Source organism: Photinus pyralis, unplaced genomic scaffold (genome assembly GCF_008802855.1).
Source record: "Photinus pyralis isolate 1611_PpyrPB1 unplaced genomic scaffold, Ppyr1.3 Ppyr1.4_LG1, whole genome shotgun sequence".
NCBI lineage: Eukaryota > Metazoa > Arthropoda > Insecta > Coleoptera > Lampyridae > Photinus > Photinus pyralis.
The window spans coordinates 59,396,148-59,412,276 of NW_022170249.1; the positions used below are offsets into that span (position 1 = coordinate 59,396,148).

Here is a 16,129-nt window from a genome sequence, read left to right on the forward strand (position 1 = left end):
TAAGTAATTATACTTATTCAATAATGAGGGGTAGAAACTAATTGAAAGTGGCAATAGTGGCTATACATATCCATGGGCATTGAATTTCGATTTTGGGCGATTTTAAAGAATACCCACTACTGGGGTGCAGTATTTTAACTTCGAACATTTTTACTTAGGAAAGGTAAGATGCTTTTATTTTCTCCCAGAAAGGGTGTCTCTCAAATTTAAGAAAGAGTACCTTGGTAACGTTTTCAAGGGGGCTTTAAACATTGGTAAACTTTAAATCAATTCTTTTGCAATTTGTCACTTTTGAAAATGTGCTAGCGTTCATTTTTATCACTTGTGAGTTTCGAGTAAATCACATCAACTTTCTAATTTCTTATCGACGCCATATTCGATTTTTACCTCATTCTATAGAGACAAAAATTACAAAATCAGTGATACTAAACACTTAGTATTTCATTTGGCAATCAACCTTGAATTTTTGTCTTTAAGTTTATAATGTATTTTTATGGCATTAATACCAAGACCGTGTCGATGGTGACCATGCGAGACAATGCATTTGGTTTCAATCACAATCAAGCATGGAATTATTGCCATAAGAAATACATTTTTTCTCTATCAAATGACGTAACAATCCAATATGGCGTCCATAAGAAATAAGAAAGTTTATATGATTTACTCGAAACTCACAAGTGATAAAAATTTTAGCACTATCAGAAAGCTGAGGAAGAATTACTATTTTTTTATATCTGAAAAAAACCTAGCACATTTTCAAAACCGAAATTTTTCCAGTTTTTTGGCTACAACTCCCCTATTTGTGGAACTTCAAGAAACTATGAATGGAAAAATTTATCTGGATAAAATTATGCATAACTTGGTCCACTTAAGTTAATTTTTATTTCTGATGGTTTACGAGATCCCCATAATCAAAATGAAAAAAACTCACCCTGTATAAGATGCTTTGCGAAGAAAAAAAATTTGCATAGTAATTTTTTGTCCTTGTTTGATGAATAAATTTATAACGTGATTTTTGCTCCGTAAAAAGTAGATAAATGTCATGTGGATTTTTTACTGATTAACAGATCTTGATTAGTCGTTATAAGATGTTAGGAGTTTATTTATAAATAGGCGAAAAATCAACGTGTAAATTTAGTCGAAGTTGAAGTCCAAAATCTATAAACCTTTTGAAGCAATAAAATTGCTAAAATTCAAAGTGAAGTAAGTAGCAAGAGTTGTTAAATAAATGATGGTTGGTGCTTTGGGGAAGATAAGTTGCTGCATTCCACAAATCTAATTTCTATTTTAAATTTAACTATAGATACTGTCACTTACTCTTAATCGTCAAAGGAAGCTACTTTCTTACAAGCCAACTCAGCCAACAATATTGGACAGCAAACATAAAAGCAATACGTAAATGGTAAGAGTGACAATCAAATATTTTATATAACCTTCTTAAACAAACCATCTGGACGGTTTCGATCAAATGACATATTCATTGGGTTTAAACAACGAGGAATATAAAGTGGAAATATTTATAATGCATATGAAATGTTCGTAGATAATAGGTAGCAACTCGTAAGACATTTGAAGTTCATTATGAAAATTCTAATCTAAGGATCGCTTTTTTCTACATTAAAACATTAAGATTTCGCTTTTGCTGCTGAAGTAACATGTTGAAATGTTTATTTTATTTTATTATGTTTTTTACGTAATAGAACGCACCAGAACTGAGTGGTACACCGAACTAAAAAGTGTTGATCTCCCTGTATATATTTTTCAAAGGGCCAAATAGCATTCCGAAAATAAAATATTCTTACAACAAGATTTGACCACCATAATCAGACTATCAGAGAGAGGGTTATCAATTCGAAGAGTAGAGTATGTAAGGCTAATGGCCGTTTGCACCAACAAATTTAAGCGGAGCTTAAAATCCATCTCCATGGCAACGATTATTGGGTCAATGGTTGCCATGGATTTTAAAAGCACCGCTTAAATGTGTCGGTGCAAACGGCCATTAGACCATCACTATCCTTTAAAACTTAGCAAAGAAAAAATTTGTCGCAGATGTGCCAGAAAAGGACGATTTCTAATAAATGTTGTCTTATAGAATTAAAAAAATGTATAACTATCCAGATCTTACCACCGTAAACGGCGATGGAGCCATTAATTCGTAGAATGTGTTATTTCCTTTTAAAATTTAGCACGGACAGAAGTTGTAGATCTTACCAGAATGAAAGTATTTCTGATCAATTTTGGCTGTAGAATCCAAAAAAGTACTCAGGAGGATTTGAGATGGGTCCGGGAGAAGAAAGTCCTACTGTATCCCACCTGTCCAATCCTGCCCTGCGTATGGATCGAATTAACAAACTGTTTGTCATAAAATACAATTCTTTGAATCGAAGACGAAACAGAGTATTTGAATAAGGTATAATAATTGTTTCCCATATAGAAAACAATACTTGTTGTTGACACTTTTGACTGGTCACGAAACAGGAAATTAAAGAAAGAAAATAGGTAGCGTTACACTGCATGATTCCTTTAAAGTCATTGAAATAATTCCCTTACTTCAATAATTGAAGTAATTTGAATACAATAAGTACTAACGTATTTAATTAGTGAAGGTTTAATGTCATTTAAGTGCAGACGATGTAGTCATGGGCTATTAGAATTACTACTTGGATCAGGCTCCCGCTTAGACGAGCACATAACGAAAAGTTAAACAAAATTGGATTACGTACTTTAGTCACGAAATGGACCATTTCATTAGAAGTTAATTACTGTTATTATAATGGGGCGTTACGCAGCTTACGCTTTGGGTACTTGGGTACGTAACGGTAGGTATTATACTTTCAAGTTTTCGATTTCAAAATATCTGATCCTGTAAATGCATAGACGCGATTCGTACATGTGAGATTCATCAAGTTACAATCCTTGTCTACATAAACGTAATCAATAGAATTTTAAAGAAAATAACTCTCTAGAGACAGTACTTCTTGCATTAAAGTCATACACGCTTTTAAATATCTCGAAGGCAATTCGGCTCAGTATACTAGTGCATATAAATGCATATTGGTAGCGAATATTCCAGAAATCTCGTGCCACTAAAGATTAGTCATCGACAATAAAAAAAGAAGGCGGATGTTGCGTAATCTTTCCGGGAAATATGACGTGTTTGTTTGAGAACGTTTTAGAATACTCGGAAGCGTTCGTAAGTATCCGAAAACTTTCGAGAAACAGGAAGCGTTTGCTATATAAGTAAATCGAATTGCGTTTCAGACAGTTCCAATTTCAACGCCAAAGTAATAAATAGTTCGCTCCGTTATAAATCAATTCATTTCAAGATTGTTATACATTTATTGTTAATTAATGGTAATTAAATAAAGTGCGTAATTCGAATTTTAAAATCGGTAAATTTTCTTTAATTTACTTTCTAGTTATTTTGTCTTATATGAATGAAATTCCATACATTTCTTTAATGAGTTAATGCTAATTCCGCGCATCTCATCAAGAATCAATTCAGATATATTTTTTGTACTGCGATTCAAATTGATAATAAAATAAATTGGTATTAGAACTTCCAAATTGGGTTTTCTACCCTCTTAATATTGTAATATGAGAGATTATTATTTCATTTTTGTATCCAAACCCGATCTTGTGCTGTATCATGATATCTTGATACCTACCGATTTCTCTTTTCGCCAATGATGAGACATAAATTTACTGTAAAATCGTTTTCGTTTTAAAGAAGTTATCTTGTTTTCTTATACGTTGTATCCAGATCACACAAGTGAAAAGACATACCATTTTTATCAACAGGGGTTTGAACGCATTATGTAATCCTCTGACTGAAAAATAAAAAATTTGTTGTGACTAGCACAGCTACCTCCCACATATCTGCGCTTGCGCGATTATGCTCTTTTATGCCTAAAAATATGTGTACCAAATTTAGTTCCAATTGGTTCAGCCGTTTAGCCAGAAATGAGAGTGCATACAGATAGACCGACAGACCAATACATATCATCGAGATTTTTTAGCGCATTTTTTAAGAATTAAAAAAAAATGTGCTATTGCGTTCGTACGTAGCCTATACCTTCAATGTGTGCCAGACGGTTATCAACCCCAAGCCCCCCCCCGCATGTGGTGCCAAGTAAAATCTTTAAGAATGGGGGGGGGGGGTGCTGAGGGTAACACGTTCTACTCTTCATGGTATTCCAATAAAACGTCTCACCGAGGGGAGGGGGTAGAAATTAATTTTATCTTTCGTGGTTTTAAAGGTCTCCACAAAAGGAGCTGTATTCTGCTAACTACCCGCCTTCTTTCTGACTTCTTATCAAAACGGGGAAGGGGGGAGGGTAAAACCAATTTCATAGTACTCTAATGAAAGTTTTCAACGAAAGGAATTAATTTCTACCAACCATTGTTCTCCTCCTCCACCTCATATCGTGATCCGAAGTAAATAATTCCTTATCTCTCAAGAATAGATTGTCGGAGGAGGGTAATAACAAAGGGCGATTGGGACGTCTGGAATAAACCTTAAAGAGGGAATATCGCTCGCGAAAACGGTTTGTGGGAAGAAAGTACGCAAAAAGGCAAAATGAATTGTCTGGACGAGACACATCTATTGGTGAAGTCGAAGCGAATATCGAAGTGTCGGGAGGGGATACTCATGAAGAGCAAGTGGAACGTCAGGACGAGACATATATCTATTGGTGATATCAAAACTTTCAGTGCAAATATCTGCAGAACGGACTGTCGGAGGAGAGTACTCTCAAAGGACAGAAAGAATGTCTAGACGAGAATACCGGAGCGATGTAAAAACCTAATTGTGAATATCTCGAAAATGTTGCAGGAATTTCTCTAAGGGCTTGATTCTTCTTGCATTATATTGCGTAGATTTTGAATGTATGCCAGGCGACCTTAAAATGTTTATGTGTGAAGAGCCCCCTTCTCATTAATCATCTACCATGGAAGAAACCATCGATAAATATAGCATGCTACGGCTTTATAACGCAGCTATTTCGGTTTAAAAAAATGCGCTTTATCTGCACAAGAGTAGGTATATGTGCACAATTTATACTTGTTTGATTCGGATTCCTGGTGCTTCAAAAAGTGTATTTCCATAAAAAAGTGGGGGTCATTTTTTGCCTTTATGGGAACTGCAGTATAAGGACACGTTTTTGTTTCGACGACGCTGCCTACACTTGGTGATCGAACTTTGGTGAAGTCATAATCGGCAAACTCTTTGAAGGCTCGAAGACGTTGAGTCTTCGGTACAGGAGATGGAGATGTAACTTCGTTCTAAACTACAAGTTCATCTTTGTCAGAGTTATCAATTAAATTTTCAGAAGTAACACTCCACGTATTGCTCTAACCTCTGCAAAGTGTCTGAGTGTCATGCATTATGAGCGGGGGTAAACTCTACGCCCTTCATGTACCAGGTTTGAGACCCATTCTGCAAGTGTACAAGTGGATGAATTTGGACTTAAATCAGATCTGAATTTTGATAGTGAAGAAAGTACTTAGGAGATAAATAAATAAATCAAGATAAATTAAGAGTTTATGAAAGGTGAAGTGGAGCTGGGCCTATTTGTAGAACGTGCGTTCAGGAATATAAATTACTACTTATCTCATTACCGTAAACGTTCACATCTGGACGATTTCGATAAAATTATCTATGCATTACTATTCGTCGTGCTTCAAATATTGACAAGAATTCGTAATACGCTCTATATTCACCCCATTACTTACTCCAATCTTCATGGAGCGGTATACTAGATAATAAAAGATTAGAGTTTATATTACATTTTACATACGCAATTCAGTTAGTGTGCATATACAAGTTTTATTTTTGGAAAAATAGCATTCATCTTTCTTCCTAAATGGGGATTTCACAAAACACTGACGCATTTAAGTTTCAAAGACTATTTTTGGAAACTGCCGGATTTTGGCCAAGAAGAAATGCCTCAATTTTGTACCAGATTTACGGGTTCTGTACCTGTGGAATTATAATATTATTCGCAGTGTCTTTGCTGTTGAGTACAATGGTCGTGAAAGATTTTAAACAGCTAATTCTAGGGTGGTGCCTGTTTACAGCCATGCTCAATTGCTCACTCAAATTTACGGTTTTCCGTGTTAAAATGCCGGCTTTCTTGGAGCTTTTGGATTTCATTCGTTCCCATCACTTCTTTTACCACAGAGAAGAGTTCGACCATTATCTCAAAAGAATTATTAAGATTGCAACGGCTGTGGTGATGTTGTTTTTTTGTAGCGGCATGACATCGTACGTCTGTTTGATATCGGCTCCGTTTTTTTCGAAAGAGGGAAGAACCACGCCGTTTCCGTTTCCGTTAGACTTCAAACAGTATTCCGTCATGGTTTATATTCTGGCGTACGTTTTTCAAGGCGTTGCTCTTTTCTCGGCCGCTTGGATAAGCTTCGGATTCGATAATTTATCGACGGGAATGATGGGCCTGTGCGCCGCATATTTTGCTATTTTACGCCAAACTATAATTTCTGTGACCGAAGCATTTCGCAATGAAAATCCCGATAGCATCAACTTGTACAGAAAACATGATAAACAAATTTTCAGCGATTTGTGCGACTGTTCGACTCATCACCTCGCTGTAATCAGGTCAGTCCATAGCTATGTGCATGTAATATTATTTATTTGTTACTCAGTTGTAAATGTTGATTTTAAAAATTTTACAAGTTAGTAGCTAGTAATTTCATTGGCCAGAATTAATGCGAAGTCTCTGTTACATGGATAATATGATATTTTAGACATTTCTTCGAAATCAATTTAAGAACTAATAATTTACGTTTACTATTGTTTACAAATGAGTAACAAATAAAATATTGTACATTATAAGCCAGGTAATAGTTTTTACTGGCGATAGGAGAAATTGACTGGCGAGCCTTCAGGCTTCAGACTCACTTACCTGGCTAATAATGTAAAATACTATAAACCTTATATTTTGCAGCTTTACACAACAAATCGAGCAGATATTCTCTTATGTGTTTTTAAGTCAATTCTTATGCAGTGCTGGTGGTATCTGCCTTTCAGGATTCACGTTTATAAACGTAAGTAGTAGAATCACTCTTTAAGGCACAAATGCACCACGAATCAGATTACATAGTTCCGAGTTATGAAAATCGAAAAGCACCGGCACCAATGCGACGACACTAACCAATGTAAATAGTCTCAACTGTTGTGCCGCTAGTTGCTACACGACTCAAAGGTCGTTGTATACAAATGTTGAAATCGTACCTGGCAAACAAAGAGAAATCGTCTTGGCAATTGTATGAGTATTAGAAATGCGCCCTCCTTTTATTTTCTTTTTTATAAATTCCCTTGTCCTGAAAAGCACTTTTAGAAAATTTCTTAGAACCTTTCCTAAAGGTCATTTCGTCTCGTCGTCCTCAAAGTCATCCCAGCAAATTTTAATAAAACCTTCGTAGGAATATAGGAATATTAATAGAAACTTTTAGATTTTAGGAATCTTGAAAAACTTCGGAGATTTAGAGGCTATTCCTTCTTTAATCTGTAAGGTAAATACCAGAGTAGTATAGAGCAACTTAAGACCGTCTGCAGGGGCACCTATAAAAAACAATATGCGGGTCACTCTGTAATTGGCCGAAAGCCTGTTGAGAACCCAGAACAAGAGAGAGACAATAAATAAATAATCAATAATTCGAATGACTTTACACTGCCAAAGCAAAATTTTGATCGACCACGGATTATCCTTACAATCTTCGGGGTATAAAAGCATAAACGTGATGTTAAATTCAAGAAAATTACTTTTTGCACTCCTTCGTTCTAAATCGCGTTTTCCCAATAAAACACGAACGTCGGGAACGTCAATTTTACAATTGACTATCTACTTTCGCGCACTACCTATTGCCTAAAAATTCAACGAAATTATCTATTTAGTGCCGATCATAAACTAAAAAGTAGTATGATGGAATAGTAAAAAAGAAAATATAAATACAGTTTACATCATTCCCTGTAGTACACGGGCAAAAATAAGCTTAAACCAGAAGTTTTGAACAATAAATTGACATTTTAAATTTCTAAATTTCTACTTTATCGGCATAGAGGACTTGATTTTTTCAAAAGAATTATAATGTCGCAAAAATTTCGCGAAAAGGATTTGAATTTATATAAATTCGATTTAACTAATCCGTGCAAAAAATAGAATACATTTTACGTGCGTGAACAGTATTTGCTTGATTCGCGCGAGATGCGTCGCTCGTGCGCGTTGCGCACTCGCGCCGCCAAACTTCGCGCTCATCTACAAAATAACGGTTCCCGCACTAATAATGTAAATAACTATTACGATGCACAAATAACTAATTTCCCAATAATTCAAAACATAAACAAGATAATATGAGCCAATCGCCTTCGAAGTAAGACAAATCTTGTACCTAAAACCATTGAATTTATCTAAATTCAATGCTAAAACTTGTAGATATCGACTTCGGACAGAGTCTCGGTAAATTGAAAAACTTAATACAAATGAATTCTCGGGGTCACACAAAAGTAATCATCAGTAATGTAGTTCAAATCGGGTCTCGATAAGTATAATTCTTCAGCAAGTAGTTTACATGAGTAAGTTCTCCAAACGGTTCGTTAACACTTATTATAATTGAGGAACAATTATGGAAGTGTAATTCAACAAACTTCGTGTGTACGTAGGTCACAGGTAACGGTTGATAGAATTGAAGCAGAATTTGCTTGACTTCATAAGATGGCAGCGGACTTCCCCAAGTGAATTTTTCTTGCGCAATATTGAGAAAAATTGAGGTTTCCAGTCAGGAATATCGATGTAGAAAGCACAGTTCGGCAGGTAATAATGAAGAAAAAAGTAAATCAGAAGTAGGATGTAAGAAGCCTAACAATGATTATACAAAGTCAAAAGGTAAATGCGTAATTTTTGTTAACATGCCGAAAACGGCCTTAGAATACATCCCCAAATGCGCCAGCCAAGTGCCAAAAGTAAAATAACAAGAGAAAACTTCACTAAACTTATACAGCACCAATAAAAATCCCAAAAGGCTGACAAAAGTTGTCGAATAACTGACTTCTGACTATTTTGGTGCCTGTGATATTTCAGTTATAGGATTTTTTTCTTCCAATATCCCACTTCCTTTTTTCTTCCGATTTTGTAATTTGAAATCAATCAGATTCTTGACATTCTTTTTTGTCTTCTTTACATGTGACTACATTGTCGACGTTCATCATAACGCAGGTACGTAGGGATTGCCTCCATTGATTTCTTTGGGTCAAAGACGTTTGCATTATTTAGGCTGACGTCCTCCATAAATTATTTTATTACCTGAGGAGAACAATAATCAACATTATATCATTATCCATGTTTTGTCGCTTACTTCGTGGAGGGATTGCATGACAAAAAATAATGTTGTCCCCATTATTCTTCAGCACAACTTGTAAATGTGGGAAGCTTATTCCAAATCGTATTTAAAAATGGTGACGATTTTATCAATCAAGTATTCAGTGAGACATTTAACAGAATAGTCTTATAATCTCTTACATCATTTTACACTAATTTTCCTCAAGGAATGCTGCTACGCTAAGAACGCTTAAATTCTTTGTTTTTTATTCTTTAAATGAATCATTTGATGTTTTTAATTAGTTTTTAGTAAATAACTACTACCTACGAGTTATTATACATATACTTACATATACATTATATACACTTTGTTTCAGTCGGAACCTGGAAGCCTGGAATGTGTAATTGCTTTGAGCGTTATGGGTACACTTATGTTTCAGATCACGTTGTATTGCGCTTACGGAAATGAAGTTACTATTCAGGTAAAGCGTTATTAAGGATCCTCAGATCCTTTATAGTTTTGTATTGTCGTCCGTCCGTCCGTCCGTGTGCGCTCTAACTCTTTTTAAAAGTGGCCGATTGGGTTGAAATTTGATGTACGGGTACTTTGGACATTAAGGTCGGACGCGATTTTTAGGAAACTGGTTCAACAGGAACAAAAGTTATAGGACTTCGAGTGAATCGGGAACAGGAAAAACTGCGCGCTCAATATAATAGAAATCAACATATTTCATTCCCTAGGTCATGTATCGAGTTCGGACTTTCGGAATAATCATTCCCTATGACTGTTAGATGTATAACAATTCAATATAACTCTTCTCTGTGGTCATAGCTCAAAAGTTTTAGAGCAAAATGTACCCAAAATTATTTTTTACATGTTAAAATCGATATTTATGCACCAATCTCGTTGGGAAAAAGACCAAGAACATTATCTCAATGACCAAAACATGAATTTGATCTATTTTTGGCAAACACATGAATTTTGATCAAAACATGTCAAAATCGTTATTCTTGCACTGATATCCTTGGGAACCAGATTAAGAGCATTATCTCAATGACCAAGACATGAATTAAATGTATTATGTAAGATTAAAATAAATTGTCGTTAAAGTGATTGTAATACTGAGGATCCTTCGATATTTCGTTGTATCGGTTTATTTCTATTGTTTTTACTGATGTCATTCATATAACCTTATATTAAGGGATGGAATCAATAAATGCGTATAGGTCAGTTATAGTTATTTATATGCAATGATTGTATAAATGAGGCGTTTTATTAGTGAGTGAGATGTTTAGTCCACGAGCTCAGCGAGTGGACTAAATTCGAAGTTCGAACGAACCATTAAATCGCGGATTTACATGAATTGCATACCAGGTTTTTTCGTCGACCTCGCTGGGGTAGGTCACTGTAAATTAAAATATAAGAAAGTAGAATCGAAATTACAATAAGCTTCCACGATTTTCCACTAAATTACAGATAATGCCATTGTTCATTTTTACTTTTATGTCATTTAAAGAGCAGTTTTTTCTGATTTCAAAAATGTAAATATTACTATTTTTAATAAGAAATGGCGTTATTAATTCGTAAAAACGCAAGAAACTACGAACATCCACTACCCAAGGCAAAGTTTGCCAGGCAAAAAAGAAGATATTTTAACAATATTTAAAAGTGATGTTTACATTTTTGAAATCAGAAAAATGCTCTATCAAATGACACAAAAAGTAAAAATGACTTCCATAAGAAAAAAATAAAGTTGATGATGGTTAACTGGAGACGAAACGTCAGACTTAAAATTTAAAACTAGCATCTTGCAGATGCAAGAAACTGGCCATAATAATGTATATTTTGAAATATCTTTTTAAATAACTTCTGTAAAAAAAAAAAGGTTTTGCAAAATTTCGTTTTTTTCAGGATCCTAAAGTAGTGGGAATTTTTTGAGTTTCAAACCGGCATTTTGTTAAGCATCAAAATACGCAACTTTGCCAATTTAAACTACCTACCTATCTCGTACAGTTTTCGAGATCACCATGGTGGGTCTTGAATTTGAATCAGCCTGTATATGAAGAAACTGTAATCAATACAATGTTTAACAAAATTCTATAATCTCGAGTACTCAACTTTTAATTTTAGTCAAAAATAATTTTCGTCTCTTCAGTTTCCACTTCGCTCATTAACAGCATAATTAAACAGGCAACAATGTGTGAAAAATTGTTTTCAAATATTTCATGTTCAGTTTTCTATCCGAAAATTAGTTGCATAGATATACAAGTATAGGCTTTGACTGATCAAATATTTTGAGAATAATAGTAAATCGAAGTTTCATAAAATTATAGGATAATTTATTTACAAGCACGTTTTTGAGCTCCTTCGAAATGAGAAAACAGAATAAATACTGAGATCAATTTTGCTCGTTTCAAATTACATTTCAGAAATAAATTACGAAATAACTAGGGATAGGGTTGTGCATAAAAACTGCCTTTTTATACCTACTGTTCGATATTCAAAGGCAAAAAAGTTTTTTGCGTGAATAAAGATTCAACTCACTTGAGTTAACAATATTATAGCCAAAGCTTGCGTACAAAACTTTTCTTATTCTTTCATCGTATTTAATTTGCGACGAGTATACTTATATATCAAAATATCTATCACAAATGCTGCAACTCTTCGCAAATAACAATTAGTATTTAGTTTTGTTATTCCAAGGAAACGTAATTGTAATTCAAATTTAAATGATATTTTAGAGCGCTATGGTTTTGGACGCCTGTTACATGACTGAATGGATATATTGTGGCCCAGAAGTGCGCCGAAATTTATTCCTTATTATGGAACGTTCTAAACGTCCGTTGGTGTTAACAGCGGGCAAATTTATAAACCTGTCCCTTTCGTCATTAGTTTCAGTAAGTCCATGAATGATGAAATTGACTCAATTGTAATTATTTTTTTAGGTGATCAAATCTGCTGCTTCTTATGCAATGGTTTTGTACCAACTGTACCACTAATTTACGCACGGCATAGAATCACATTTATACAGGTGTCATTTAAAAATGAAACTCGTGCACAACCAATATAGTTTACGTACTGTATCATATTATGAACTTTTTTGCTGATAAGTAATTTCTAAAATACTTTAAGAATATTTTGTGCAGTTCGATTCGTTTGTATGTAAATTTATCTTTGAGTAAGAGGGGTTGGAATTGGAAATATTCCTCGTGCATCACTCTCTCGAAATCGATATTTCATACTTGCATGAATCCTGCACTCGTATTTGCCTCGTGTGGTAAAGATCGCATCTCGTGTGTTTAAGGTTCGTTATGTAGTAAATACAATATGTAATGACTGTACAATAAATTTACGTTCACTTACTTTCTTTTAATACCTAGGTACAGTGAAATAGACGTGTACTTTCATGCATTATTTGATTTGATTTAGAAACTCATTAGACAACAAATCGGAATAATCATCACAGTCATGGAGTGTGGTTTTAACATATAGATTCACTTTACTTATGTTCAAATTGATACCACAAGGAGATTTTCATTTAGATTACTTGTGACCACCATTGCTTAGTTCTGTAAAATAGCAATGTAGGTCCTTGGTACCCACCAATGTTCACTCTCATTTGTTTTTGGCGTATTTTCCTCAAAGTGAAAATCGCTATTGGCTGCACTTTGACATATATTGTGAACCACTTGGCTGACGAGTATAGCCCACACAAAACAAGTTAAAAAGTCATTATGCAAACATAAATGAAGAAGTCGTATTTTCCTAGGACTGGAAAAAAATACCGGTAGGCACGAGATCCTTACCCCATTCTCTTTCAAATGAACCGCCTATCGTCGAAGTCTATACAGTTTAATGAAAAATAGTGGAGTGTATACAAATACATACAAATTTTGAAATGGGCATTAGTTTTACTTTTATTCGAAGTGTTCACATATGGAACATTTTATAAATGCTTTCGTAAATAGCGTTGAGCAGTGTCTACATTAGAAATTTCATTGAATACCTTCATAAATAAAACATACATACAGCATGCGTAAACAGTAATTTTAAATTTAGTTTCATTCCAGGTGCCTAAGTACATATGATATTTCATTTAACTGCTTTCATACATAAGAAAGTTGGCATTGCGTATGCGCAAAATAAAATTTTGAAAACGTCGTTAATTTTACTTATATTCGTAGTGTTTACATATAAAGTTTCATTGAAATAAATACGTCATAAATAAAAAAGTTAGCATTGCACATGCGTTAAACCAAATTTTTGACACTGCGCATGCGCAAAACAAAAAAATATCGGTATGTACGGAATATTTGGACCAAGTCCTTTCAAATGAGCCCCATATCGCCCAAATCGGTTCTGTGGTTAAAAGGAGAACGTGTGAGGGGCAGACGGACGGACGGACGGATGGGCGACAAAGTGCAGCCAATAGCGATTTTTCACTTGATGAGGAAAATACGCTAAAAAATAATATATACTGTTTTGAAAAAATCCCAAATAACACGTCATAAAAATCAAAATCGAGAAACATAAAAACAAAACGGGGAGATATGCGTTTGATTAGCGGATTCTTACCGCATGCAGTACACTTCTGCAGTGGAAATATTCTTTCCCCGTTTCCACACAGGGTTGGAGTAACGTCTTATTTAAGTCAATATTGAAAATAGTGGTTGCGTTTCAGTTTTTTCACAAAAGGCAATTTACGAGGAGTGTACAGAAAGTAACGACAATTTTTAAATTTCGCGGGTTTGGAGCCTCCGATTGTCAATGTTGGTATACATGCTGTATTCATAGTATACTTTGTTTATTGCAGCCGCTAAGCTTAGACGTGTTTTTATGAGTTCGGTGATCTTCGTTTATTAAAAAAATGGATCAAAGAATCTGTATCAAATTTGGCGTAAAAAATGAAATAAGGCGCAACAAAGTGTGTAATGTTAACAAAGGCCTATGGTGAGTCTGCTACGAGTAAAACGAGGATTTACAAGTGGTGTAAGCATTGTTTACGAACCCTAATAGATTAGAGTCTTGTGTAATTTCGGCAAGCCGAGTGTGTGAAAAGAAACGCAATAATGTTTTGTTTGTAAATCTGGTTTTTTACACTTTTGAACATTTTCAGTAACGAATAGTGGGGTTTAATATATGTTTTAAGTGTTTGTCCTGAATTTCTGCGTGACATTTTAGTATGCTGATATTTTTTTATGGGTTATACTGGGCGACCAGGTGGTTCACAGGGCAATATCTGTCATATTAAATAAATAAGCTTAATGAAAAACAAAATTCCTATTGAAAAATTCTTTTATTTTCTGACAAAAAATATGAAACCATCAACCGTATGATCAGATTATTCATTTGTTAGCACTACCGTAACCATTTATTTCAATATTGACAATTCTAAAGGCAGTACAAAAACAGCTTACAATCGTCATACAATGGAAAATGAACACAACATATTTATACATTTATAAAGATATAGCGGAATTTAGATACTACTGAGCTACTACAGCTTCGCATTTGCTGTTGAAAATGAAGGCATTATATGTATGTAAAAGTATCCCGGGAACATGTTCCATACCGCGCAATTGGGAAGTTACCGCGCAAAACATATTAGAGCAAAGAAAACAGCTAAAAACTCTAGGTTTATGCGATCTTTTTTCAGATTCTGATCAAAGGCCCCCTAGCCCTAATTGCACCACAGTAATCTGGTCACCCCGCGGAAGCCGCATTTGAAAAACTTCCAGAGAGTAATTTCACTGTGTTCTTTTTCCACCAACGAAATTCCCCTTTTAACTTTTGCGGGCTGTGCAATTCCTCTATACAGACCTATACGTTCGCTTCGAGGGTTAAATATGTTTCTCTTTCCAAACATCTTACCACAATCCATTTTAAATGCACGACAAGTAGACACTAACTTGCAATGAAATCATTTATTGTAGACGTACCTTATTAATAACGTGTTTGTATTGCTCTTTTCATATTCAATAGTTTTTCGCACTTTAACTATTTAAAATGTGTTAATGGGTAACTTGGTAATCGACAGATTGCTACTAATTTAAAGGAAATTTCGCACTTTAACGGATCTATTTAATAAACTAAGTTTGTGTACAATCAAAACGCAAATACTTAGTCATTATAGTGACTTTGAAAAGTACCTAATTTGGGTCTATATTTTACCCATAACGTAGAATGAAAGTCTCATTGAATGCGCTGTTGCTACGTACAACTTTGTTAGATAGCATTAATTTTGTATTATTATTATAACATTTATGTAGGGAAAATATACTCGTACTATAGTTACTACAATACCAATAAGTGTACTTATTGGTTTATATAGCATCAAATATTTTTGTACAAAGTTGCATAACAGTATGTATAGTTACATGTATAGGGATTTTTCGATAACAAAACATATTGCCTTCATTACTTTGCAGTCAACTATGATCTTTGTGCCTTATCTGTGCCGTCAAAGGCTAATGAAAGTACCTACATCAAGATCGTGCCTTTTGTCGCCGTCTACGACAAAGGCATTTTAGGAATTTAATTACAGTTATTAAATATAAAGAGTAGTACAGTATAATTTCGATGAAGAGACGGGCTTGAAAGACTTGCATTATTTTATTTCTGTAACCTGGCAAGACGCTAGCAGACTGCAGACATTGGATATTACAGAAAGGTTTAATTTACTGTCCTATTCTCGAGATTTTAATATTAAGCATTTCAAGCTGCATAATTATACATGTATTCGGATTAGTTGAAGAAATATGGACAATTATGAATTATAAGTATACCAACACAT

General features: G+C 34.4%; 1 protein-coding gene across 2 annotated transcripts; it reads left to right on the plus strand.

Annotated features, from left to right (window-relative positions):
• Positions 1-8,460: 8,460 nt before the first annotated feature.
• Positions 8,461-12,698, plus strand: LOC116160571 (odorant receptor 94a-like). Of its 2 annotated transcripts, none has more exons than XM_031473796.1 (4): positions 8,461-8,593; positions 9,713-9,817; positions 12,078-12,233; positions 12,282-12,698. In XM_031473796.1, exons 2-4 carry the CDS (start codon positions 9,755-9,757, stop codon positions 12,333-12,335), a joined length of 273 nt encoding a protein of 90 aa, XP_031329656.1. In that variant the 5' UTR covers positions 8,461-8,593; positions 9,713-9,754; the 3' UTR covers positions 12,336-12,698. The 2 variants fall into 2 exon arrangements, with proteins under 2 accessions (XP_031329656.1, XP_031329655.1); XM_031473795.1 differs by lacking the exon at positions 8,461-8,593 and adding an exon at positions 8,877-8,903.
• Positions 12,699-16,129: the final 3,431 nt, after the last annotated feature.

Bases quoted from the DNA above. Each gene is read 5' to 3' on its own strand.
- LOC116160571 (XM_031473795.1), top strand. From the start codon at position 8,883: ATGATTATACAAAGTCAAAAG. The intron at 8,904-9,712 runs GTAAATGCGTAA...ACTTTGTTTCAG, and splicing joins TGATTATACAAAGTCAAAAG to TCGGAACCTGGAAGCCTGGA. The intron at 12,234-12,281 runs GTAAGTCCATGA...TTATTTTTTTAG, and splicing joins CCCTTTCGTCATTAGTTTCA to GTGATCAAATCTGCTGCTTC.